Here is a 26,531-nt window from a genome sequence, read left to right as displayed (position 1 = left end):
AGGTGCCAGAGATAAAAAGCAATATACTCTACTGGCTAGACAGTAATAGATCTTCAAATAAAAAGTACAATGTATCACATATGATAATGGATGTTAAAAGACTCTGAGAAGCCAGAAAAAGGCTGGCCTAAATCTGTCTGGAGACTCTCAGAGGAGTGCTTGAATTTCAATGCAGAAGATGTTTAGGCATTAATTAGCCAGATGGACAGGCTTAGGGGTTGGTATAGAGCTAGGAGAATGAGACCGCTCAGATGGAAGCCTTAGTATTAAGAAAGGCAGAGACTCTTGGCAAAGAGTGGAATACGTGAAGAGAATGACAAGAGAGAGTGGTCGGGTGGTCAGGGACTAGATATCTCCCTACCAAGGAGTCTGCATTTCAGCAGTAGTGCGCCCCTACACTATTTTATAAGATTGAGTTGTGGATAGACTTTGATAGCAGTGTGGAAAAATAGAAGGAGAGAAGAAAACATGAGCAACCTACTGGGGATTCCTTGTCTGGTTCATCCTCATATTTTCTGATTCCACTGAGATTAGTGCCACACACATGGCTTAAGTACAAATTATATTATTTGTTCAAGAAATGAAAGAAAATAAAGTGTTCACATTTGCTTAAGACCATTACTAGAAAGGTACATCAGCTTTGGAGTTCCTACTTCACCTGTGCTTGCTCAGATCACACAAGTAAAGGGCATTTTCCAGCTTCCTAAACCTGGCTATCCAGGCCTCCTCACGTTCACTGGACCCATTCTTCATGGCTGAACTCACATGAGGCTGGAGACTGGTCTGATCTTCAAAGTGCACAGAGGATCTTCCAGGGCTGAAGTCTTAGCAGGAGGGTTTTTTGGCTGTAGCACCTCTTCTGGAGTTTTCTACCAAAATAATGTAAGCATCTCACTGACTGTTCATTCACCACTCAGAGCTTCTCCAGTCTTTTGGCCCGAGAGAGACTCATGCCTGAGGATGATTTACTGGAAGATATGGATTTAGACGGCAAAGATGAGTTTGAAATTTTCAGCACCATAAGGCTGTATCTGCAAAGTTTTTCTGATGCAAACATACTGTGGTATAATTTGTTTGTTCATTGATTTATTTATTTATATTGGAAGTTGAACTCAGGACTTTACATTTGCCAGGCAGGCACCGTGCAACTGAAATATGTCCCCAGCCCTGAGGTATTTTTTTAAAGATAAGTCATCACCATACTTTTAAATGTTATGAAAACTTTCATTCAGTTTTAACTTTTGATTTGCACAAAACAGATGACTTTATAACTAAGAATCTTCCTAATGCCAAAAATTCCAATTGTTCTAGTAGGAGTTGAATGAAATGGGGTCTGACAACATTTCTAACTTTTCAGAAACTCTCTCAAGAAAATTTCTCAGGAAAATCTCATAGGTGTGCAGTTACTGACAAAAAAAAGTGACTGAAACAGTAGTGATATTATTTTAGGCTCCTGGGCCTATTTTAAAGAATATTAAAGTTCCTCTAGGATTCTGGTCCTGTTATTTCAATAGAGAAAATTGAGGCACAAAAAGTACAAATGATTACTAAGGTGCCCAAATCTTGGGGTATGCCCAGGACTACTAGCAGGACAGAGGTGATATCTACTTGTAGTGTCTAAAAACATGCCTAGTTTAAAACAAAAAATGTGTTTAAAATAAAACAAGCAAATGACCCCAACAGTGCCAGGGAAGGATCCCTGCCACCTTCTACTGGAGGGAGTGACATCTGCAGTTTGGCCTGCCTGGGTCCACTTCTCCAAGAATGCCGTTCCTGCTGATCCTGTGGCTTCAGGAGAGTATGCCATGTATTCTGCATGGAAGGCAGAATGGGCCATAGCATAATAAAGCTATGTCCTGGAATTTTGGAGCAATGTGTGAGAAAGACAAAAAGAAAGAGGAAAAAATAATTCTACACGAGATACCGAAACTATCAGGCTTTCTGCCTATACACTGGACATAAGAAAAAGCTGCTCTACTGAGAAATGGAGGGGACGTGGCTGCTGGCAGAGAGGAGGAAAGACAGAAGTCCTGGTGATTCTCGAGTCCCTCAGCATTTCTATCTTTGGGTAACATAATATGTTTCTCTGTCCTTCCTACTTTAAGGTAGCAGAGTTGGCTCTGTTCCTTGCAATACAAATAATCCTAATTCACAGCAGAATTATACTTCTCAGATTTGTATATCAGAGGCGGTGAATCTTTTAGAGACTAAGTGCCCAAACTGCGACCCCAAACCCATTTATTTATCACAAAGTGCCATCACTGCAGTTAAACCTGAATGGTGTACAGGTACAAATTCCTTATGAATATGATCATCATGTATATCTAAAATGTGTCAATTAATTTAGCTAGGTTTTTTAAAAGCCAACAAAAAACCTCTGAATCGTCAGCTGCTGGGGTGATGCTGGGGTAACTTGGCTTGTGTGCCAACAGTTGGGCATCTGCATGCCCACTGTGGAACACCTGCCATACGCTCACCACCACTCTTGCCTACTGTCTGTGCTCCACAACCTTCAAATGTTAAATTTTCCCAATTTTGTTCCTTGTCTCCAACTTCTCACATATAAGCACTGAAAAATCCCAAGGTCCTAAAGAATATTAATTGCAGAGAAACCCAAGTTCTCAATTGGCTACAAACATAGATTCAGCTGCTGCAGGGAAAAGTGAAGGATTCTTTCTTTTGAAATAATAGAATGCAGTAAGTATTGCACCTGCTTAGATGACAAAGCAACTGGTAGGGTGTAAGGAATATAAAATAATTCTCCTTTGATAAAATTGATTTTGGAAAGGGTGTAAAGTCATCATATAGAAGAGTAGTGAATATTAAGTTTTTAGAGTTTTACAAATATAATGAAAGTTTTAGGAAATCTGACCAGGTTAATGTATACTTGCACAGATTTTGGTGACTTGTAGAGACATCAAGGTAGCCAGGGATATGAACAACTGAATTTGAATAGATTTTATTTACTCAAATATTTCAACACGTTCTCTGACCACTAAAGACATGGGAGATTGGAGATACAGAGCTGAATTTAACTGAGGGAAGAAAGGAAGGAAAGAATGAAGGAAGGAGAGAAGTTAGAAAGGAAGGAAGGAGCCAACATGCCCCATGTCAGTTTCTGTCCCACGGCATAAGAAGAAAGTCCAGATCCTCATCATGGCAGTAAGAACATTTATGTTCTCAATGCTGCTCATTTTTCAGCTTACTTCCTTTCCATCATACATACGTATCTTTTCTCCAACCAGATAAAAACTGAAAAGATGAATATATTTTTTGCTTTTGTCACTTTACAATACTGTCTGCCACCTTTTCTTTGAGTGTTAGGCTCTTACATCTTCCCATAGTTCCATCTCATGTTCCCGTTCTCATGTGCATCCTGTGACTGCCCAGGCTGGACAACAGGCAATTCTTCATAGCCATTTCACCCATCAAAACACTTACCATTAGATGCTGTATTTCTCAGAGCATGTCCTACCCCAGGGATGGGAAAGTAGGGCATGTGAGACAGTTACTGGTCTGTCTTCCAGGTCTATTTAGTGACTAGCACAGGCTGTAGTAGGTTCTCAAGACATGCTTGATGAATGAATAAGTGAAGGAATAATTTTCTTTGGGACAGTTTTCTGTTTCAATTCTCATTTTTAAAAAAGGTGGGACAATGAAGACTACTTATGCAGGAATGTGAGAAAAGTCAATTATCGTAAAGAGGTGATAAAATCCTCAAAACGAGTGAAATAAAAGAGCAAAGTATGTTTTATAATCTTATTCACAACAGACTTAACACTGAAAGAGTAAAGCATTTGCTGTTTTTTCTTACATGGCAAGATGCTTGCCAAAATTGGTACTGTTTTCTAAAATATTTCAATGTGTGAACCACAGTAAGAGGCTGCCCATCATTTTAAGATGAATTATGTTCTAATCCAAGCATATAAAAAACGACAACAATGGAAAAACAGGCTGTTTTTCAATTCTACAATATCTCCTGGCTAACTGCGGGGAATATTAAAATGTATTTTAACTGATTTCCAGCTCTCTCTCTCTCTTTTCTCTGTTAAATCAGGGACGCCGTTGCATTTTAAAATGTGATTCCTCGAGGGAAGTCATCCTCAGTTTCTGGAAGCTGGATGTCTCCTGAGCAACCTTTATTTTGACGGTAGTTGGTGGATGGGTCACAAGCTTTATCAGGACACCTGCATACTTCTTTGGGGCAGTGGCACACATTACTGAGTGGTGGGAGGGCTAGGATGGGGCTGACACTCTAAGCATCCTCTTCCTCCCTTTTGCACCTGAACAGGACGGAAACTTGACTACCGTGGGCACCCTCCCATGCTCTGCATGCTCCACAAGTTCGGTCTGGTTTTGAGATAATCAGGGACTTCAGGCTCCTCTGGAGAGGCAGGGGCTTCCTTTTCATTCTTCCCTACGCAGGAAAGAAGACATAGAAGGGTCTAGTTTGTTGTCTTCATTTAACAACAGTCTCATCATCAGAGACACATTAATGAACGAAAACCTTGGCTTCTACCTTTGGAGCAGATGCCAATTAAAAAACTCAATCACCAGCATCATAAGGCCACTAGAGCACAATGTGCAGAAAGAAGAAAGCATTTATATTTATATGAAGGCAAGGGCAAGAGTGTAGCTGGTTAAGAGAGGCACCTGGAGGACCTGAGTGGTGAGGAGTCTGCAGCTGGCCTGCACCAGCTGGCTCTGCACAACTCCTGGAGTAGGGAGAATATCTCCAGGGCCCTGCCTCTTAGCAAGCCAGGGGTCTGTTGCCTTCCACATGGACTGAGGCTAGGAGACCTACATGAGCAGAAGTGAAAGCAGCACCATACCCGGGATGTGCTGCCAACCTGGTGTGACCTGCTGCAGGCTGTGGCTTTGTGAATGAGACCCTTGTGCCCTTTTCTGCAGAACAGACTTGGGCATCCACCATGCTGACTGAGACAACCTTCCTTCACCACTCAGCAGTTCCCTCTGACACAGACTTCTTTATGAGATGTGGCCAAAGATACGATGACTGCTTAAAAGCAAAGAATTATATTATACGAAAATAAACTGCTCTTAAACTCCTTCAAATGCTCCCCCTTGCTTCCAGCATACTCCCCGCATCGTCCTTGCCATTTTCTGCAACAGCTCTAGAGTCCTCTTTCCTAAGTGTCTTTGCATTGTTGTGGTTGCCTCAATGTCCTAAATAGACCCAAAAAATTTTCCCGTCACAGTCATTTTAACTTTGAGGAAGAGCTGGAGTCATGTGTTATCAGGTCTGGTTAACAAAATGAATGAGGACACACAACCATGATTTTACAAGCCTGCCCTTCTGCCTTTCTCAGAAAGACATTCAGGAAAAGGAAACTCCAGAACTGCTTCAGAGAGTCACAAGAAGGAGAGGATAAATTACCTGAAGTGAGGAAGATTAATGACAATATGTCTTTTAGTGCAATAATATTTTAACTTCATCATAGTTTTGATTTTCTGTGTATGTTGCCAATTCCCATAATGACCAAACAACATAGACTTCTGGGGTCTTTGGCTTAAACATTTGTTGCATAATTCAAGTACATTATTAATAAATGCATATACATAAATATTATTTCTGAGATGGTTCTTACTGCTTCAATTTAAAAGATTCAATGAATAAAATCTAAACACAGCAGGAAGTGTAACACAGGCCAGACAACCTGGGTTTGAATTCAGGTCACTTTATTAGCTGAATATTGTTGGGCAAGTTACCCAAGTTCTCTGTGCTTCTTTTTTCTTTAATAAAATGGAGATGACACAGGTTCTTCTCAGGAGAAGAAAATGTAAAGGAAATATATGGAACACAGTAGGTGTCTAATAAATGTTAAGTATCAGTGCTATTAGGTAAGGATGTTTTCATATATTCCCATACCAGATATAAAAGCTTTTTGTCCCACAGTTTTTAGCCCTAAACCTGTGAATCTTTATGAATAGCCTTCCTTAGTTTCTTGATGGAGAAGACAGTGTGATTTTACATTCTTCTGTGAGGTCCCATACCCAGCACCAGAATAAGCATTCATCACATTCTTGCCAAAAAAAATGGCTTGTGCCCTTGTTTACTTGGAATTTGGAAAATAGTCTCTAAGTATACAGGTCATTTCTTGACTTCCTTTTCTAGTACTTGAAGAAGAAAATTTTTTCTCTGTATTTTTTTCCTGCTTCTGTACCTTACAGGCAAGCTAAATCGGTGCTTCCAGGCCAGTCTTCTTTGATGTGCTGAAAATTTGTCATGGAAATATGTTGTTACTAAGCTGCACTGGTTCCTGACTATTTTACCCAGCATGGAAAGAACAGCTTTCTGTTTAGTGCTGGAAAAAAGGTTCAAATTGTTCTAAATTAGAAATGGACAGTTAGAGGGCCTTTAGAAGCTTCACATGGCAAAAGGGCAGGAATATAAACATTGGTGTGAGACTGACCTGACTGCTGATTCTGATTCTTTTCTTTACCAGCCATAAGCTTTTAGATAAAATCTTTCCTTTGTAAAATTACAGCACTCTTCAGTAATCTGGCAAGATAAAGAATACTTATAAAAATACCTAATACAAGGGAGATGCTCATTTTGGGGTAATATTTGTTGTTGTGTTATTGTAAGACCTTAAACAAATCTAGTTTCCCTGGAGAAAACACAAATACTAATTGCAATATGTCAGGCATTTTTGTAGGCACTGGTCAATATATTTTCCCTTTGAGAATAAGATCTAAAATATAGACTTTGTGCTGGTCCAGAGTCTTTTTATTCTCTGCACTTTTCAAGGTTCTATTAGGAGAAAAATACATGCTGTTCTACTTGATTTCTTTTAAGGTTCCTTTTTCCTTCCCAATAGCTTACAGCATATTAAAAGGTAATGGTTTGCATATGTAAACACTGTTTGAAAGACCTAAGGCAGAGCTCTTTTTTTTCTTCCTTCTAACTCAGCAGGAAGGATAAATAATAACCATCTGTCTAGTCTGCCAGTTGAAGATTTATACTGGAGGCAATAAGCCAAGCTGGCTCTAGAGATTTCCAGGTGTGGGAAAGGCCAGGTTTTACAGGGCTTCCAGTGTGTCTGGTGGCTAGGCACCAGCTCTCCAGTCTGCCCCACTAACAACTCAAATCTGTGATCTTCAGCACTGGCTGCATGTTACACTCACTGGGAAGCTTTTAAAATGACCAGTGTTCAGGCGTCAGTAAGAAATTCACCCAAAGCCTCTGAAGAAGGGATAGCCAAATAGAATGTTGAGCAGAGGGGAAACAAGGACCAAGACATGACAGTATCTGGGGGAAACCATTAGAGTTGAGTCAGAACAAAGACAGAACCTGGAGCAGGGGTGCTTAGTGCTTCCAGGCAACAGTGGAGAGGAGAGGCCTGCAGAGGTGGAGCCCAAAACCAAGAGGGGAGGTGTCATGAATTGAACCCTCACTGCCAGGCCAAGGGACAGAGGTGCATTTCCATTTTCTGGCTGTCCAGTGTTCATTGCTTCCCAGTAATGCCCCCTTCACTCTTCCCTTTGGTGACAGCAGCCATCCTTTGCTTTGTGGGCAACCCTACCCCGATCCAAGGACATTATGCTTTGGTAGCACTGACCTCCGGTTTCAGCTCCAAACTTGGTCTTCAATTATCTTAGTATCCCAGTCAAAATCTTTGTTCAAAGATAGGCACCAAACTCAACTTGAACCTCTGATAGAAAGGAGATGCTTGCTATTCATGTTGAAAAATTTTCTTCTTGGGGAGAACTTACAGAGGAGTACCATGCAGATGTGACAACCATAGCTACCTTAGCGGCTTTGCTATTATAGAAGGAAGGTCTGCACTAGTCAGGAGATGTCACATGAAGCCTGATGATGATGCCAATGCCAAGTAAGGAAGAGCAGAGAGTCAGGAAGAAAGCAGTTCTTGTTTTTTGCATCTGAATGGCTAGATCAAACAATGCCTATACCCCTTGCTGCTGCCAGACACTTTCAGCTAAACTAAACTGAACTCTCTTTATGGTCTAAATCAACTGAGTTGGATTTTCTGTTGCTTCAGTGTAAGCAGTTCTAACTAGTAATTAGTATAGATATTTTTCCTTAGTAAAAGAAAGACTGACTCTTCCCGCTTTTTTTCTTTTTTCTTTTTTCCGGTACCGGGGATCGAACTCACGACTGCCTGCTTTCAAGGCAGGTGCTTATGCCGCTGAGCTAAATCCCCAGCCCCATCTTCCCACTTTTTTGTGTCTTCTATAGTGATGTAATGTTTTGAAGGGGATTAACCAGCCTTTGAGGTGACCGTTGATGCCTCCAAACTTCTCCATCTATAGCCATGATCCAGCTTTGCCCCTTGCTTACTGCCACTCCATCCTCCTCTCCTTCATTCACAGTCTCCACGATGCGGAGATTCTCATACAGAATCATTCTTTAGTTATGTAAAACACTAGTTCAGACCTTAGATTGCACCAGGTGACAGGGGCCATGCTCACTAGTATATTTTTTTGATGGGAGTTCGGAGTGTTTCTTGGATCTGTGACTTTAAATCTTTCATCAATTTTGGATTTTCTCTTATTTCTTCCAAATATTTCTTCAGTTCTATTTTCTTTCTCCATCCATCGGCAGCTTCTTTTCTCTTCTTTTCCTCTGTCCTTGGAGATAGGGAAGAAGTCCACACAGAGACACTGCAGAAACTGGAGTTACAGAATACCAAGCAGGAGAGGGTTGGCTACTGAAGTTGCAAGAGGCAAGCCCTCAGAGGAGGTGTGACCCAGAAACACCTTGATTTCATCTCCTAGCCCTCAGAGATCTGACACAAGGGTTGCTGTGGTTTTAAACCACCAAGGTGTGATCATTTGTTACAGCAGCCCTGGGAAGCAGATTTTGTTTTAAGTAAGAGAACAAAAACAATGATGCAGAATTTCAAAACAACATAATGGGAGGATAATAATGATTAATATATTGCATACTGTTATCTTCAAATAGTTGCTCAGATTATAAGATATAGGCATGAAAAATGATCAAGCCATGAAAGCACAAACTGTTCTTTTTGATGAACTAATAGAGGATAGTAGTATAATTATCTATCATATAAATATATAGTCTTTCCCCTTCTTTCTTTTCTCCTTTACCTCATTCCAGTTGTTCGTTCCTTTTGATTAATTACTTCTCCTTTCACTTTCACAATATTTATTGGACATTTTGAATGCTATTATTTTTATTCCTTCAGCCTTTTAATACTTGGTACTATTCTTCTATAGTGAATTCTGTCCATTTGAAATACCTAGTAAGGTTTCGGTTTCTCAGTTTGTATGCAGACTGATCTACATGTCCAATTCACACATGCATGCACGCATAGATTTTCAGCACTGTGCATTCTGATTCAACAAGTACTTATTGATAAATCAATAAGTAGTAGATATAGTAAAGAAACTATAAGTGCAGATTAATATCAACTTTGCTCATCAGACATATAAAACTTGCTAATTGGTAAATATTTGTGTTCAAGTCATCTTTATAATTTTGCCCAACAATACATTTTAGAAGTCTTCCTGTGGCAACTCAGTCATGTTACTATACTATTGCATAGTTTTATCAGTTGTTGTACAGAGCTGTGAAAAAAGGTACTCACCTGTGGGTAAGCCAGAAAATAAGTTCAAAGAAGCTCTGCTTAGCAACTCAACAAAATTTTGCAATCTGTGTAAGAGAAGAAATCACAACATTGGTGACCAGTGTGGTTGCCGTGGAAATACATAGAGGAAACTTCCTGCTGGCTGGGGTGATACTAAAGAGTTTTTCAGTGCCTGTATCATTCTGTAACAAGGTAGTAAAAATTGTATAGTAGCTTCACTAGGAAGAACTTTGATATAGGGCAGCAATGGTGAATGTTTAAGAGACTAGGTGCTGAACTGCAACCTAAAACCAATTTATTTATTGCAAAGTGCAAACATTTCAGTTAAACCTGAATACTGAGGTGTTAGTTTAGGGAAAAAAATCTTCTACATTGTATCTTTTGTCTTCAAAGGAAAACATAGTAATTCTCTTGCCATAGGTTTACCAACACAGATAAGAGAATTTTGTGCCTACAAAGTTGCTGCAAGCCTACTGGGCTGGAGGATGGGGCCTACAGGTTGGTTTAGGGTCATATCTCAAGCAGGTATGGTCTAGAGACTAGGAAACTGCAGGGAAGCCTGATTGCTGTCTCAGTGCCCCCAAGCCTTGAAATTGGTGACCAGGCAGGATCAGATGCACCCTGGAAACCAGAAAAAGTAACAATGAACAGCTTCTGTAGTTGCTACTGCTACAGGAAAATAAATGAATCATTTAACTGTTTCTGTACTCTCATCATTCCAGTCCTTCTGCATCTCCAGTTTGTGCAAATAGAAAAGAAATCAATTCTGAAACTTTGGTGTAATGGAGTTTCATAGTCTCTAGATTTCACAAGAATAGAAGAATTGCAGCACAGAAAAGAACAGAAGGGATAAAGGTGCTGCACACAGGTGATGGTGAATTGTCCAAGAAGACATTGCCCTGAGCAGTTTGTCTGCAAGTGATATTCAGGTCATAGGTAGCTGTTAAAGCTTAAAAGTGCTCATCTAAGCTGAAGGAGCTAAAGTCACTCACACTTGCTTGCCTGGCATGGCCCTTGTTGGGACAGTAACCACTCCATTTCCTTTTGGATACAGTGCATTAGGAATGTCCCAGGGGTACCATGTGTGCTGTTCTAGCCAAAGCTGGAATCCACTTTTTCTATTTAGTCTCTGTCTATCACTGTATCTGCCACTTCTTTTCTCCTTCTCTTTTAATCTTTGTCTCTGTCCCAGTGTGTCAGTAATGTTTGTTGTGGTTCTTCATGAAGTTCTATTTTTTCCAATTTTGTGAGTTGTTTTATATAATTTAAGAATATTTCTTTCTGCTCTTCTTAACAAAACCTGGTGGTAAAAACATATGGTTTGTGTCTAGATATTTTCCCATATCTCATGTGATCACAGGTGGGACTTTTCAGATGTGGCTGGATCTAGAATGTGTGGCTCAGCGATTAAGGATATGTGATTACTAAATTAGTCCACTCATTGGTCTGACATATTTCTGAGTGCAGGTAATAGGCCAACCCACCCCAGATGTGAGTGCTACCTGCCCTGAAGGCATGTACCCTGAAGATAATAAAAGGGACAGAAACAGGGCTATAGTGATTGCTTGTAGCTCACTGCTTTCCTGTCTTCTGCCTGTCATGAACTGTTTCTTCTCTTTGATGCCCATCTGCCAGGCCACCCTGCCTTGGAGCCAGCTGACTGTGAACTGAAACCACGAAAAACTGTGAGTGGAACCTTTTCTCTTTCAACCTTGGGTTTTGGTATTTTGTCTTAGCAACAAGAAAAATAACTAAAACACAGCCAACCTGAAAATGGTAAGAATTTTTATCTATGCTTTGGCCATCAGAAGAAATAGAGAAAAAATAAAGAGCATGTTATGAGATCTATGTCCTGATTTTTCTTGCAGTTCTAATGCTGTGCAATTTTACTCTCTTTAAATAAAAATGGTTTGTCAAATATCTGTCAGTTTGTTTTGTCTATACCGCACATAACTTTTCCTGTAGACATGACATCTTAGGAGGTCTAGAATTGTCTACAGTTTGGTGACTAAGTGCCAAGTTCTTAAAGCCAGAGAGCCTGCAATTGATTTCACCTTATCAGTGAGTTTATTTATGAGCTGCATAGGGGCTTTACCCTTTCTGTGCCTCAGTTTCCTCATTTGAAAATCAAGAGTACCATGAAGCATTTGAAAAAATGAAAAGTTAATATTTGTGAAGCACTTAGAAAATTGATTGGAATAAACACTGTATAAGGGTTGGAAACTTTATTAGCATTATCATCATTGTCATTGTTATTATTATTGACAGTAGTAGGATGATGATGATGATGGTGATGATGATGTGGAAAGAAAAGGCCAGGTGTGATTTCTAAAGTGCAGCCATGGGCAGCATTCCACATTTTTAATAGCTCTCTGCCTAACACATTTCCTATTCCCCTTAAAAAGTAATTGCTGAATCAGACACCTTGCATGCTTCCTTTATCTCCACAAATCCTCTGCTTGTTCCTGGGATTAGTAAACCAGTCCTTTTCAGCCTAATTGCACTCCCAGATGTGCATGATAAGCCCTGCTCCTGACTGTGTCAATTGCTCCCATCTATTCACAGAGCTTTCAGGGTGACTTCATTATTTATTCCCCTTTCCAACACAATATGGCCAGTCTGCTGTGTTTTAAACTGTTTGGAGCATTTAACTTGCCAATACAATTTTAGAATATTAGTCTACCTCCTGTTCTCTCACTGACCTCCTTAATTTCCACATATTACAGTCACACAAAAACATTAAATGTAAATTCTGATTTACATGTTTCCAGCCAAGAACAAGGATAATAATTTCTATCTAACACAATCTGAACTCATTTTACATTAGGGTGATTCAGAGTAGAGATTTGAAATCGTAATCAAGTCTTTCTCAAAATCGCCTTACCCTGGCAGTCATTCACTAATGTCTCTGCTAATTGGTAGGCAAATTGCAAAAAACAAAATCTCAATTAAAAAAAAAACTATGTTACAAGGCTTACAAAATTGCTCCTCTTGTCAGCTCTTGCAGCCTGACAGTTTTAAAAGGGAACACAACTCATTCTGTTTGGTTAGATGCGGCTAATCCCACATCACCATAATCCTTCCTGATGTTTTATTGATTCTGAAGGACATTTAATCAGGAAGCATCTCAGCACTAGAATCCTGCTAATTAGCAAGCAGCCACATTCCAAATGGGTTCCCAATTGAACAGTGGATTAATGGACAATATGCACTAAAATAACGATTTGCACATTCAGCTCCTAAAATGTGTGTTTAAATTGCATCTTTAATCTCCTAAGGATATAGGTTTGCATATAAAGTCCTTAACGGGATGACTTTAATTCAACAGAAGAAGCTTTAACCAATGACTGTTTAAGGACAAAGCAGGTTTATCACTAATAAATTCAACTCTTCTTTAGTTCTCATGGCTTTGATATTCTTGAATATTGGAAAGTGAGAAAAATGTATATTTCTCTGATTTTGATAAAACAGTAGAAACTTGAAAATACTGATAAAACTATAAATAGTTTCTCATTTGCTTCATGTTCTCTTGGTCTCATATTACTGATTCCTGTTTTTCTGGACTCAACTTTTAATCAACAAATATTTACTGGCCCTCTACTAGGTACTAGGTATAATGTGATTTTGCTTCCTTGAAGCTGCAGTTTTGTTTTGTTTTGTTCTTTGCTGGACTGTTTTATTTTTTTGATTGATCCCAGGGCCTGCACAGTGAACTAAGTCCCCATCTATTTAATTTTTATTTTGTTTTATTTTATCTTATTTTCTTTATATTGAGACAAGGTTTTCATAAGTTATAAAATTGCTTGGCTGAGCCCAAACTTGCTATCTTTCCAGTCTCCCAGAGTGCTGGGATTACAGGTATGTGGCACCATGCCTGGCTGAAGCTATGTTATTACATGTATACTTAGGATTGTTATGCTTGATTGACAAAATGACTTTGTGACAACATCTATTGCTTGATACAAACATTATTGCTCTAGTTTCTCTTAGAATCATTATGGTGCATCTTTTTCCTTTACTTTTAGCTTGTCTACGTCATTATATTTTAAATAGGTTATTGTAGACAATGTTTAGTTATTTTCTTTCTTTTAAAATAAAATTTGAAAATCTCTGCCTTTTAATTGGTGCCTATGGATTATTTATATTTAATGTACTTGATTTTTCCTACGCAAAATCTATTATCAAACATTGGAATTCCATATCATATTGTAAATCTCAGAGAGTAGTGTTCCTTTTTTCCCCTTCAATACTGGAGTTTGAATCCAGGGCCTTAGCATTGAGCTATATCCCAAGCAATCTGTTTTTTGAAACAGTCTTGTTAAGTCACCAAGCTACACAGGCTGAGTTTTCAGTCCACCTGGGACAGCTTTGCCCAGGGATGGAATTACAGGCATGGTGGCCAGTATAGTTCTTATTTTTACTTTAATTACCTTGCAAGAGTTTTTTAAAGTGAGAAAAAAATATATTTTTACCCATATATTTACTATCCCAGTACTCTTCATGCTTTTTAATAGACTGAGTTATTGTTTGTCTTAGACATGAAGTAATTTTTAAAAAGTATTTCTCGTAGTGTTTATCTATAGGTTATGAATTTGCTCATCTCTTTTATGCATGAAAAATATTCACTTTACATTTCTTTTTAGAAGATGACTATTCTAGATGTAGAATCTATATGATGGTTTTCTTCCTTTAATGCATTAAAAATGTTACTCTACTTTCTTAACCCTGATGTTTTTCCTTTGAGAATCCGTTGCAATTATTACCTTTGTTTTCTAGTATTTTTTTCCTTCTCTATGCGCTTTTCAGGCTTCTTTATCTTTGGTTTAAGTAATTTGATTATAATAAGCCTTTGGATGATTTATTTCATATTTTTGTTTTTAAGATTCATCGAGCTTCATGGGTCCATGTCTTTACAGTTTTCTAGAAATATGGAAAAACTTCAGTGATCATCATTATTTTTCTATCCTTCTGTTCTCTCTTCCTTTTCTGAGACTTTAATTTCTTTGCATTTGGCTGTTGATGTCATCACAAACTTCAGTGATGTTGTGTTGAATTTTTTTCATTTTTTTACAGTTTCATTATGGAGCATGTTTATTTCTGTGTTCCTGTTGTTTTTTCTTCTATGTCTGATATTATTTTTATTAAGACTATTTTTGTCTTAGTGTTTCTTATGATTAACGACTTTTAAAAATAATTTCATATTTACCCCCAAAATTTAAAAATATGACACAGGATTCTCTCATCCTTTCCAGCCAACTTCCCTTTTTCTCACCATCTTACATTAATGTAGTACAATTTAGGGGCCAATGTTATCACATTAGGATAAACCCAAGTCTAGATTTTATTCCAATATCATTGGCTTTTACCTCATGTCCTTTCTTAATTCCATACTCCATCCTGGTTACTGAATTACATTTAATCTTTATGTATCATTAGATTCTTCTTGGCTATGCAGTTTCTCACTTTTTCCTCATTTTTAATGGCCTCCACAGTTTTGAAGATAATTGGCCAGTCATCTCTAATATGAATCATTCTATATTTTTCTCATCATCATCCAGGAATTATTTGCTTTGAGAAAGACAATATCATATCTTTCCTCTGTAGAAATTTCATTTGTATCTTTATTTCTTCAATATCTCCTATTATATTCATGACTCTTTATACTTTTTTAAATACGTGTGGTATATTTGTAATTATTCTTTTAAAGTACTTGTATGCTTATTTTATTAGATGTATTGTTTTTGAGATTATTTCTATTAATTGAGTTTTCACCTAATAATTGATAATACTTCATTCTTTTCATGCCTAGTAATTTTGCATGTATGCTAGATATTGTGACGTGTATGTTGTTGGTTGAGATTTTTAATTCCTTTGAAAATTTGTGAGATTTCTTGTTGGATGTAGTCAGTTTTGCAAACTGACTATCATTAAGTTTTCTTAAGGTGTCTAAGATTTTTGTCTAGGCTAATTTTGATTTTCTGAGGATCCTCTACATACAATGCACATCTGTTTGGAAGCTTTCTTCACTGGCTGATAGAAACACAAGCTATTTCCAGAAATATGTGAAAACTAAGAAAATTTTATCTCTTCCCCTCAAAATTTTTCTTTCTTGGCTTGGATAGTTTCTCCAGATAGATACAATAGCCAGAACTTACATGAAGTCTTAAAAGCATTTCTTGGAAATCACTAGTAAGTCATTTCTAGGGTTTTCTGTTTTCACTGATCCTCTATAGAGTGCATTCTGTCCTCCTTGTGGTCTTCCTGCTCTCCAAACTATGTCTTTATCTCAGAGAGTATTCTGGCCTCTGTTTGGACTCCTTCCTCCTGTGCAGTGAGTTGAGATGATTGTATTGGTTTTCCAAATGTTTCTTCACAGGGTTTGAACATCTGTCTCCAGGCATCCAGAACACACTCTGCAGTCTTCCAAAACAAACCCTTCAGTTTCTTAATACAGACTCACACGGGAGTATGCAGTGAGCTCCAGACCTTTGACCGGCTCCCCTGGCTCCTCTGAGAACAGATGGCCTTTCTGCATTTCTTCATGCCTGACTCACCTTGTAATATATATTCTGTTCCTCTAGTGAACCCTAACTGAAACAGATTTTGGTTTTGTTTCTCTGAGTATTCACTGCTATATAGTGCTTGATAACCATTCACTGAAAACATTGTTCTATATGTTTGTTCTATTTGTTGTTTGTTTAATGTGTAGTGGCAAATTTAGTCCTTCATGGCTAAGAGAATGTTTCCTGGTTGCCAGGAAGGAGATGTTTTCTGGTTTGTCTTTGTGTGACTGAGGAGACACATTGATCTTAATATGAATGAACATTCCTTAACTCAGTCATAAAACTAGTAAAAACATATGTTTGTTTGGTATTGTAATAGAAGATTGAAGGGCTGACAAATTGCCTTTAGTTTCACAAAGGGGTTCCACTAGGTGCGAATGCTCTTGAACATCAGATATTTGTTTCTTACTGTTCTAGACTAGAAAATCTAGGACCAAAATCCAAGTCTACTTTTCCATGAGGGATTTCTTCCTGGCTTTTAGATGGTCACTGCCTTCTTGCTGTATGTTGACATGGAAGAGATACGTATTCTGATGTCTCCTCTTGTAGATGCACTAATTCCATCACAGGGACTTCCGCTCACAACTTCATTGAAATCCAAGTTACCTGATGACGACCTTCCCTGCTATACACTGAGAGTTAGGAATCCATCTTATCAATTTGGGATTAGTCTATCACCAAAAATAACTTACTTTATTTCATCCTTGTAACCCAGATCTTGGTGGTCAAGCAACGTTTCTAGCAGGCTCAAGGACAGATATAATCCATACTTCCCACAGATAGTCATCACCTAAAAATAAGAAAGGATTTGAAGCTTCATTAGAAGGATATTATTATTCAAATTTCCTTCTCATAATCAGACTGTATATGATTTTGGCAAAGAACTAATTCCTGGGAGCACATTCTACCATTATGATATCATTTGAGAAAAAATATCCAGTTGATTATTTATTAATAGCATATTATTTAGTTGACACATCAGTATAATTTATTACTCAGAAAACACTGGGCTTTCAAATGTTGATATATTTTTGTCAGCCCTTGGATGGGTGGTAAAGTCCTAGGAATTATCTATACTTCACCATAGAGGTAAATCACAAGAAATTTTATATCATCTACTTTGATTTACAAGACAATCAAGTTGTATTAGGAGAGTTAAGGTTTTTATTTATGCATTAATGTACATATGAGATAAACAAGACTTACTATTTCCTTAATGTGATAGCTAAAATATTATAAAAGTTGATATTGAAACCTTATACTTAGTATTTATCAGATAAATAAAGTGTCATTGTAATTTCTCAAGTATTTAATATATTCTAGGTCTAGCTGATAAACCAGTTTAGTTCTCACATTGGAAGGTGAATGATGTTTAGATTCAAGTATGCCATATTCCCAGCAAAGTGAGAGTGCATGCTGTGTGTATATGATAATGGTTACAAAGTGAACTCAACTCAAACAAAACTTACTTAACCTTCCTGTGTACAATTATTTCATTTATTAAATGAGACTATAACTTATTAAATTTCAGGATTGTATGAAGATTACATGAAAAAATAAGTACTTAGAATGGAGTCCAGCTTTGATTACACACTCAAATAATAGATTTTGAAATGAAGAAAGGGAGGAAAGTGCAGGAGAAGAATAGAGGAAAAATACAGAGATGAGAAACGGAAGAAACAGAAAGAAAGGCTAGGATAGGAAAGAGGAAGTGTTTACTTTAGTGTTTGAACTAAATAGAAATCAGTAATATTTTCAATTACTTGATATTTAGTCCATTCAAAACTATCAATAGCTACTATTAATATTCTGAGAGGAAATTGAGTACAGTGATGATGATACTATGGGCTGTCCTTTTTACAGTTAGCCCATTCCTACAGAACAAAGTGCTCAGCTGACTGTGAGACTCTCAGGTACAAACTGAGTTTTCCAAGACTTGTTCGCCACCTAGTCTTTATTGGGTCCTCACAGGTCACTCTGTTTCTCTAATCACCTTGGGGCCACAGCTTTGAGGTTGCTCCAACCTGCCAGCCTAAGCTTGCTTTGCTCACTCCTCCCCAAGAAACTCCTTCCCTTATGGTCTCTGCTCCTGATGGTCCCTGATGCTTCCCAGCATGGTATGGAGTCCTCTTCCTCTCAGGATCCCTGACAAACAAAGCAACTTTTCTGTAGCCATTGTCTTCTGATCTGTTGATCTCATCATACCTAAATAACAATGAGCTTTACATTTTATTTTATTTTATTTTATTTTTTTTAATAATTTTTTATTTAAGGAGAAAAGAAAAGAAAGAAAAAAAACAGTGAAGGGGTACAAGTTGTACAGATTTACAGAATAAAAAATGCGCAGTAGGAAATCACTAGTTAATGGATTACATATTGCCATCTTAGAAATAATTGTTCAAGTCACAAAATTAAAGCTTGTAGAGTGGACATTCCAACAATGGTACTGCAAACAGTTCTGTTCAATGATCCAATAAAACTCTGTGATATTATTTTCTATCTTATACATTTAAATATACATGCAGTTATATAGTTTAGAGCACTTTCTTTTCCTCTCTTTTGTACAGTGACTATTACACATTTTGGGTTTCATTGCTCCCACAGTTCTTATTGCTTTTTTTGGAAGAGAGTAAAACCAAATGTGACATAACAGAACAGAATCGGTCAAGTCAAAAGGGTGGACATAATAGATAATATAAAAACATAATACAAGGTGATCAACAATGGTTACCATAATGCCTCCCGCTATTTCTAATAGAATTGCCTATACCATTAGTTGTACTACAATTGAACAAAACCGTAAAGAATAAAACCGACAAAACCAAAACATTGGAGATATTGTAGGTCTTCAAAAGTAGATAAAAGTCAACGAGAATGGGCGTTATAATGAATCTCATTATCTTCTCAGCTGATGCCTAAACTTTCAAACCTGATACTATCCAGCAAAACAGAATAGAGGAACCTCAGTCAAAAACAAGATGGTGAGAGTAATACAGGGCTTCAAATCGAGATAATATAAAGTCAAAGTGGGTTACTATATTATATCCTGCTATATTTTTCCCTTTAATTAAATGGATAAAAATAAAAAAGTAAATAATGGAGTGGAGATTGAGAAAAAAGAGGGCATAACAGCGAAACAGGGCAGATCAAAACATAACCATTTAAGCAGAATAGTGTTTCACCACCAGATAATCCTGACCCAAAAATAGTTACCATATTGACTCCCTCCCTGAAGTCCTTGAGTACAACTTCATATACTGTAGCATTAAGTATATCAAAACAATGTAAATCCATTTAAGAGAATGACAGCGTTATAGAGTATTTAGAATCGACTAACAGAAAATGAACAATGGTCTCTGTATAATCTCCTTGTCTTTAAAAGGTTTTTTCTTATACTATCGTACATAACAAAATTCAATAAGATACAACCTGTTTAGACCATTGGAGACAGAAAAACAAACGCTAGATGAGACTTCAAACCAAGATGGTACTAAATCAGCATTACCTATTAAGATGTCATTTTCTCCAAAAAAAAGCTGTTCCTATCATCCAATCTTCTCTGTCTCATTTCTGTTGAGCTCTTTTTCTGTCAGTAGCTGTCAGTTTGTCTTCTTCACTTTGTTCTCTGCTCCATTCATTGTGGCCTCCCCGCCCCTATTTCTGGGTTCTTTGTATTTTTCTTTTTTTAGAATATCCTGCAATACTTTCTGTAGGGTTGAATTGGTGGTTGCAAATTCCCCCAGTTCCTCTTTATCCTGGAAGCACCTCGTTTTTCCATCAATTTCCAGGGACAGTTGTGCAGGATATCTCAATCTTGGCTGGAGATTATTATCTTTCAAAGCTTGAATTATTTCTCCCCATGCTCTTCGTGATTTGATGGTTTGTGAAGAGAAATCTGCTGTGATTCTGATGGGTATTCCCTTGTAAGTGATCTGTTTCTTGTCTCTTACAGCTTTTAATATTCTGTTCTTGTATTGAATTTCTGGAATTTTTATTATTATATGCCTGGGTGTTTCTGTTAGGGTTGTAGGTAGCTGGGGTCCTGTATGCCTCATACATTTGAGTATCTTTACCTTTTGCTAAATTAGGAAAATTCTCCTGGATTATTTCTGTGAGTAGCTTTTGTAGTTCACTTGTTTGTGTCCCTACTTCTTCTTTTATGTTCTTAATCCTTAAGTTATGGCTCCTCTTATCATCTTCTTGTCTTTGTATTATTGCTGTGTGTTTCTTTGTTATTTTTAAGAAGTTTTTCATTTCATTCTCCCATGTTTCAAGTCTGCCCTCCAATTCAGATAGTCTGTCCTTAGTTTCTTTCAAGCTGTTATGCCAGTCTTGGGTAGACTTCTTAATTTCTTGATAGTCCCTTTGCACCTGCTTCACATACTCAATGCTTTCTCTGTTTTCTCCATCAAGCAATTCTCCCCTCTTTTCCTGTTCTTCCATTCCACCATCTGCTTTTTCCTGGGTGGTGCTTAGCATTTCTCTAACTATTCTGCATACTTCTAGCTTCAGGTCATTGATAACTTCATTCCTGAATTGGTCTATGAGGCTCTCTAAATGGCGCTTAATGTATATTGGTGCAGTGTCCACTATTGCCTGATTCTCAGGATTGGGGGCCGGGGAGCCTTTTTTGTTGCTTCCCTTCCCCATATTTTCTGTTCCTTATAAAATGCAATCCTACACAGGAGGCCCGGCTTCCCTGCCTGTCAGCCACAGCCTGATCAAATTGCGCTGGGTAGGTGTTCCCGCCCACCGCTGCGCACCAGGGAGTTGCGGAGGAGGCAGCCTACGCGGGAGTCGGTCGCTCCTCCGGGCCACCGTCAGGCTCTGGTATCTGGGCTAGGCCAGCCTAGGGGGTCCACGAGCAGCGTCCCTCCGGCCAGGCACCTTTCACCAATCCCGTCCGAGAGGGAAGTGTGCGGCTGCAGCCGCCACCGCGCCCTGCTCTTACAGGACCGCCTGAGCCCAGAAAAAACCTCCGCTGGAGTCAAACTGAGGCAGGGAGCCAGTTCCTCGCTCACCTCGCCACCAGCCAGCCTTCCTCCCTGTCCGTCGCGCTTCCGACTCCGTTTGCAAACTCCCGTTCCCAGAGCTCGGCGGTCGCGTCTCTTCTTGCTGAGCCGCTATGGAGGCAGCCGGCCGCCGGGTGGGGCGGGAAATCCAAACCGCGGTTTCCAATGGCGCAGAGTCGAGCCTCCACACCGAGATTTTTCTGTTCCTATTTTAGCGCCAGGACTGTATTCCAAGTTGGATTCCCTCAGCCCAGTTTGTTCCCGAGTCAGCAGAGCACATCTCCACTGGTTCGTATCTCCTCAGTCCGCATCATTCCTGGCCTCTGAGCCGAGCCTTTAGAGAGCGTTCAGTAGCTGCTGTTGTCTGTCCGCCATGTTCTCTGGTCTCCCGAGCTTTACATTTTAAAAAAGCAACAAGGGCTAGAAATACAGCTCAGTGGTAGAGCACTTGCCTAGCTTCCACATGCCTGTGGGTTCCATTCCTTGTACCATGCAAACAAACAGCAATAACAATGAATCTCCCTGAGTCAAAAACAAACAAACAAACAAACAAACAAAAAAACAACCCAGTAACAAAGAGATTATATTCACTTATCTTCATGGAAGGAAAGACAAAAAATTTGAATTTGAAATTTTGATGTTAAGGAGTAAAATCAGGAAAATTTTAAAAAGAAAACTGAAAGAGTATTTTGAAAGATGAAGAAATGGATATGGCTCACCAGAAGAATAAGGAATCGGGGAAATGCAGTAAAAGCAAGTGTAAGTAATGGATGAACTATAGTAGTGTGCTTGCGGAGATCTATTCTATTGTTGCTTTACATCCTTTTCTTGTATGGCTGAGCTTCCTTCTGAGACAAGTTCCACCCCAAGTTCAAGCTGAGAGCTGGAACTGTGTTCCATTTGTTTATACTTACTTATTTACTTATTTACTACCATTGCCTACCACAGTCTTGAAAATGAAGGAATCATACACATGGATGAATGAAAGGGTGAATGAATGTGTTAAAGCCACTGAAAAGTGGAGGGCATGCTTGAAGTTCAGCAAAACCAAAGGGGTGGTTATTGATCACCCTAAAAAACCCTGAATTATCCTCATGAGTACAGTGTATTAGCACACTTCTAGACATTCACATTAAAAGGTTATTCTAAAAACAAATTCCTTATTTTTGGCAGCAACTGAGTTTTGCTGTCCATTACAATAAACAGCAGATCATAAATAGTGCACCAGGATTGCTGAATGATGGACAGCACTGAAAGATGTGTCCATAGAGGCAGAACAGCAATGTGCACAAGGGCCGGAGAGCCTTGGGGGCTGCTCAAGAGTGTTTTCAAGATCTTCAAACAGGAAGAATCATAGTGATGACTCTCAGTAAGATAACATTTATTTTTCTTCTGTCTGTAAACAAAATGTCTATATTATTCAAAAGTTACACATGAAATGACTATAAATCTTGCTTGAAAGAGCAACAAGTGACAACATCCTCCTTTCCCTCATATCTGTGTTTCACCCCATCACTTCATGTTCTGGCTACCCCTCCCAAGGCTCTTGGAAGTTCCATGGGTTTATGCCTGTTAAAGACTTTCCAGTCCTGCTTACAGATGGTCTCCACAGAATGGGACTACATACTTGTCTAACTCTTCCCTTTTTGATTTTTTGACCACTATAGCTTCTGATGATTATTTTAGCTTCTTTTAGTGCCTTATCTATGTACTTACTCCTTAACAGTGAATCCCTTCTTCCTTTCTCATTTTCCCTTATGTCCTTGAATAATAGCATGACTTCCACTCCTTCTAGAAGAATTTTATACCACTCCGCAACCCCAATCTCTACCCAAATCAACACATTCAAAATTGTACTCATTAGCCCTTTATCTATACCCCAAATTATTCCTTTTCCATTTTCTGTTTCGGAGAATGGTACCAACACCCGACAGTTGCCAATGCCAGAAACTTGGGAGTCATTCTTGATTCCTCCTCATTCATGTCCCATTTTCAATAAGTTACCAAGTTCTATTTTCTACCTCCTAATGTCTCCACCCCTCCTCTTCGTGCCTTCATTTAAGTCTTCATGATCTCTGGCTGGATTATTGTAACAACTTTTGAAAATTATTTCTCTCACACTAGGTTTTCCTACCTACATCCATTCTCCACATTCTGTTGGGATGTTCTTTAAAATTTCAGACTTGGTATCCCTTATTCTTTTGTATTTTCAGTGATCCCTGTGTACCTTCAGGACAAAATTCACCTTCCTTAGAAGACACTTCATACACTGGCTTCTACTTTCTATTCTAGAGTCAACCTGTGTAGGATTTAACAGCAGTTTCCTGAATTAGCTGTAAGCTTCCCATCCAGTGCTATTTCACACTACGCCTTTACCTAGAACATCTTTTTATTCTCTCCTGCCCATCATCCTTGTTCTCATCCTTTGTCAAACTTGCTTGTTCTCTAAGATTCTGTGTTTAGACGTGCTCCTCTGGAGTTTTCAGGTGAGGTTACATTGATGTCTTTCTCTGTATGTAGTCATTGCATTTAGCACAGACTTGTGAGGATGTGGTGCCTTTTCACTAAGTTCCAAACAGTGAAGCTGAAATAAGAGAGCATGCTGTCCTCAGTGTCTATCATGGTGCTAAGAGCATGCTGAGTGATTTTTTTGGTGACAAATGCAAGAATAAACGTGCCATATTAATCAGAAAGATGGCTATTACCTTGGAAGAGGAGAATGATGCAAGATAAGTAAAAATCTTTTGTCTCAAGGAACAGTTTACATATTATCAGGTTCTGACATAGATTCTCAATCTCCCAAATGAGTGTATTGCAAAAGCTTAAATAAATGAGATAAGCAATATGGTTTCAGAGCTCCATGGGGGTCAAAACCCTTCTGCCATGTTCGAGACTCTGAGGGCTAAGACAAAGAGCTTCTCTGGACTGCCCATATTTGTTAAGTCCAAATAAAGAGTGGAGATACTGAGGAAAGCATGAGAAATGAACAAGACCTTGGGAGTCATTTCAAAGACTTCTCCAAGTAGTAAATTGTGCCAATTCAGGAGAACCATCATATCTCCATGATGACATCTATGGTAGGAGTGAGACTTCAGGAGTGAGATGCCCTGTAGCAGCAGCAGTCTCTATCTACTTAATTGATGTTTGAGCCATGTGTCCTCAGCTGTAGCCATATCTTACCTTTTGAAGTATTTCTGGCATCACAGACTACTACAAGTCAAGCGAGGACCAGTGATACATAGAGGTTCGCTTACTATGAATCAGATCTCATCACCAGGCCAGGGGCCTAGGCCTAGGACAGACTCATAGATAAATATAGAAAGCCAATCAGTTAATTTTAAATCCTATTCAAAACCACTTCATTGTGGTCTCCAACAACAGATATAATACAGTTAAACAAGAGAAAGCATGAAAAATTGTAGAAGGAAGCCTGACCATCAAGTTAGTTCTACTAGCATCCTACCTGGAGTCTGGCTGCAAGAATGAAATTCATATTTACAAACCCTGGTCATCTTAGTAACAAGAATATCTCCTGAAGATAATGAGGAAATTGCATGACAATGAGGCAAAGAGTAATTACATGTGAGCAGTCTATGTGCCAGAGACCTTGCAATGGGTGTGAGGGAGTTCAGGTAGCAGTGTGGGAGATGTCTGTGACATGAGGCAGAGTGGGGATTAGTTCCAAAGATCAGGAATATACATTATATGTAAAAGGATTAAACTGAGCTGATTCCTCCAAAACTTCTCAGGCTGTCCAGTCACATGGATCCCACACTTGACTTGGGTAATGGACACAACAGCTAATAAATCCATGTTTGTGAATCCATACTGCTTCAGCAGCCTTACCAAAAGCTATCACACTGAAGATGAGTGTGAGGATCAGGATAAGAGCACCCACACAATAAAGACATTTAACATTTCTATGCTATTGCTTGTAATTGGTTGAAATACCATTGATTTGAGGAACAAGACCCACAGATTATACTTGAGAACAGTGTTCATTTATTTTGGAACCTACAGATGGGCAGTCAACTCTTTAAATGGTAGCTATGCAGTCTGGATTATTTCTTTCTTTTCCCTTGAGAAAGTATAACTTTTGTGGGATAAACACGAAGGTCACTGATTCTCTCTCCTATACTCCAAAGAGAGAAGAGCGACTGGTCAAAACCAAAAACCCTTCATTGTAGAGCCTTTTCATTCTACTCAGAGTGCTATTTCCAGAAGCAAGGAAGTTGGACAAGACTGCTGTAGCTTCCTATATCCAATGTTCCTTTGGGCAGCAATTTGTCTCACATTTGAAGGAAAAAATTCTATTTTGCACACCTCCCAAAACTGCAATACATTTTGAGTGCATTCCAGATGTCTTAAAGATGACAGATGACTCACAAAAGGCTGAAAAACTTCAAGAAAAATGTACCCTATTTTCCTGGATCTGAACCACAAAATTAAGCTTTCAGGGCCAGCTGTAGGGAATGGTCTGGGTCTCCCTGGCAGCCAGGGCTCCATGGGGGCCTTATTTGACCATGGGAATGATCCTGCTCCCTTCAGCTATTCTGAAGTCAGACTCTAACCAGATGGATTTCTTTGGAAAGTAGGAAACTAATACTTATTTAGGGCCTTGTATATTAGGTAGTAAGCTAAGTACTTTCACATATTTATTTCATTTAATTCACCCAGTAAGTAACCTCCAATGGGTAGCTATTTGAATGCAGGTTTTCCAGCTAAAAATATGAGACTCAAAGAGATTAAGTAAATACATTATAATGTTCAAGTTTTCACTGTTCTATTCTATGAATATCTAGGAACATTCAGGCTTTACCAGTGGTATTTTGTATTTTATAGAAAGAACTGCTGCTCTTTAGTCTCTTTCTATAGTTCTGCTGAAAAGTGCACTAAAGACTACTGAAGATGTACAGGCTCTCTTTAGTGAAACATGCTTGCATGTCTAACTTACACTGAACTTCAACACAAACTTTGCATTGCATGACACACTGTGTAAATGCAGCTTTTGTCCTAGAAAAACAACTCACTTGCAGCATGTTGTATACTTGATTCCATACTAAAATTCCCCAACTCTTTCAATTCTAATATCCTCATACATAGATGAGAAGTATATTCCAGTCTTTCTGGCAGGATTCTTTCCCCCTTGTAATTTCTAGTCTTTCTAATCCAATAGAATTCAAACTCTTGTATTGTAAGTGAGTGGGTTCAATGGAAGCTTCTAGATATCTTATATCTAATGCAGTTCCACTTCAGTTTCCACTTCTAGAACAGTCAGGATGGGAGCCAGAACTCTCCTTGCTGTGCCACTGATACACATGGCCCTCATGTGATAAAACTGGCCCTTTTCAGACTCTATTTTA

General features: G+C 38.6%; 1 protein-coding gene across 1 annotated transcript in view; it reads right to left on the bottom strand.

Annotated features, from left to right (window-relative positions):
* Positions 1-26,531, bottom strand: part of CUNH1orf87 (chromosome unknown C1orf87 homolog) — a 181,965-nt gene that overhangs the window by 6,719 nt on the left and 148,715 nt on the right. Inside the window, 6 exon segments of the mRNA XM_013142761.1 lie at positions 665-776; positions 779-869; positions 1,199-1,202; positions 4,342-4,417; positions 9,594-9,658; positions 16,849-16,946. Of these exon segments, the coding sequence (XP_012998215.1) occupies positions 665-776; positions 779-869; positions 1,199-1,202; positions 4,342-4,417; positions 9,594-9,658; positions 16,849-16,946 (446 nt within the window).

This window comes from Cavia porcellus, unplaced genomic scaffold (assembly GCF_034190915.1).
Source record: "Cavia porcellus strain 051 isolate PalLab524CR breed Dunkin Hartley unplaced genomic scaffold, mCavPor4.1 scaffold_1, whole genome shotgun sequence".
Taxonomy (NCBI): Eukaryota; Metazoa; Chordata; class Mammalia; order Rodentia; family Caviidae; genus Cavia; species Cavia porcellus.
Note: the sequence above shows the minus strand (reverse complement) of the source record. Positions and strands in the feature narration are given on the sequence as shown.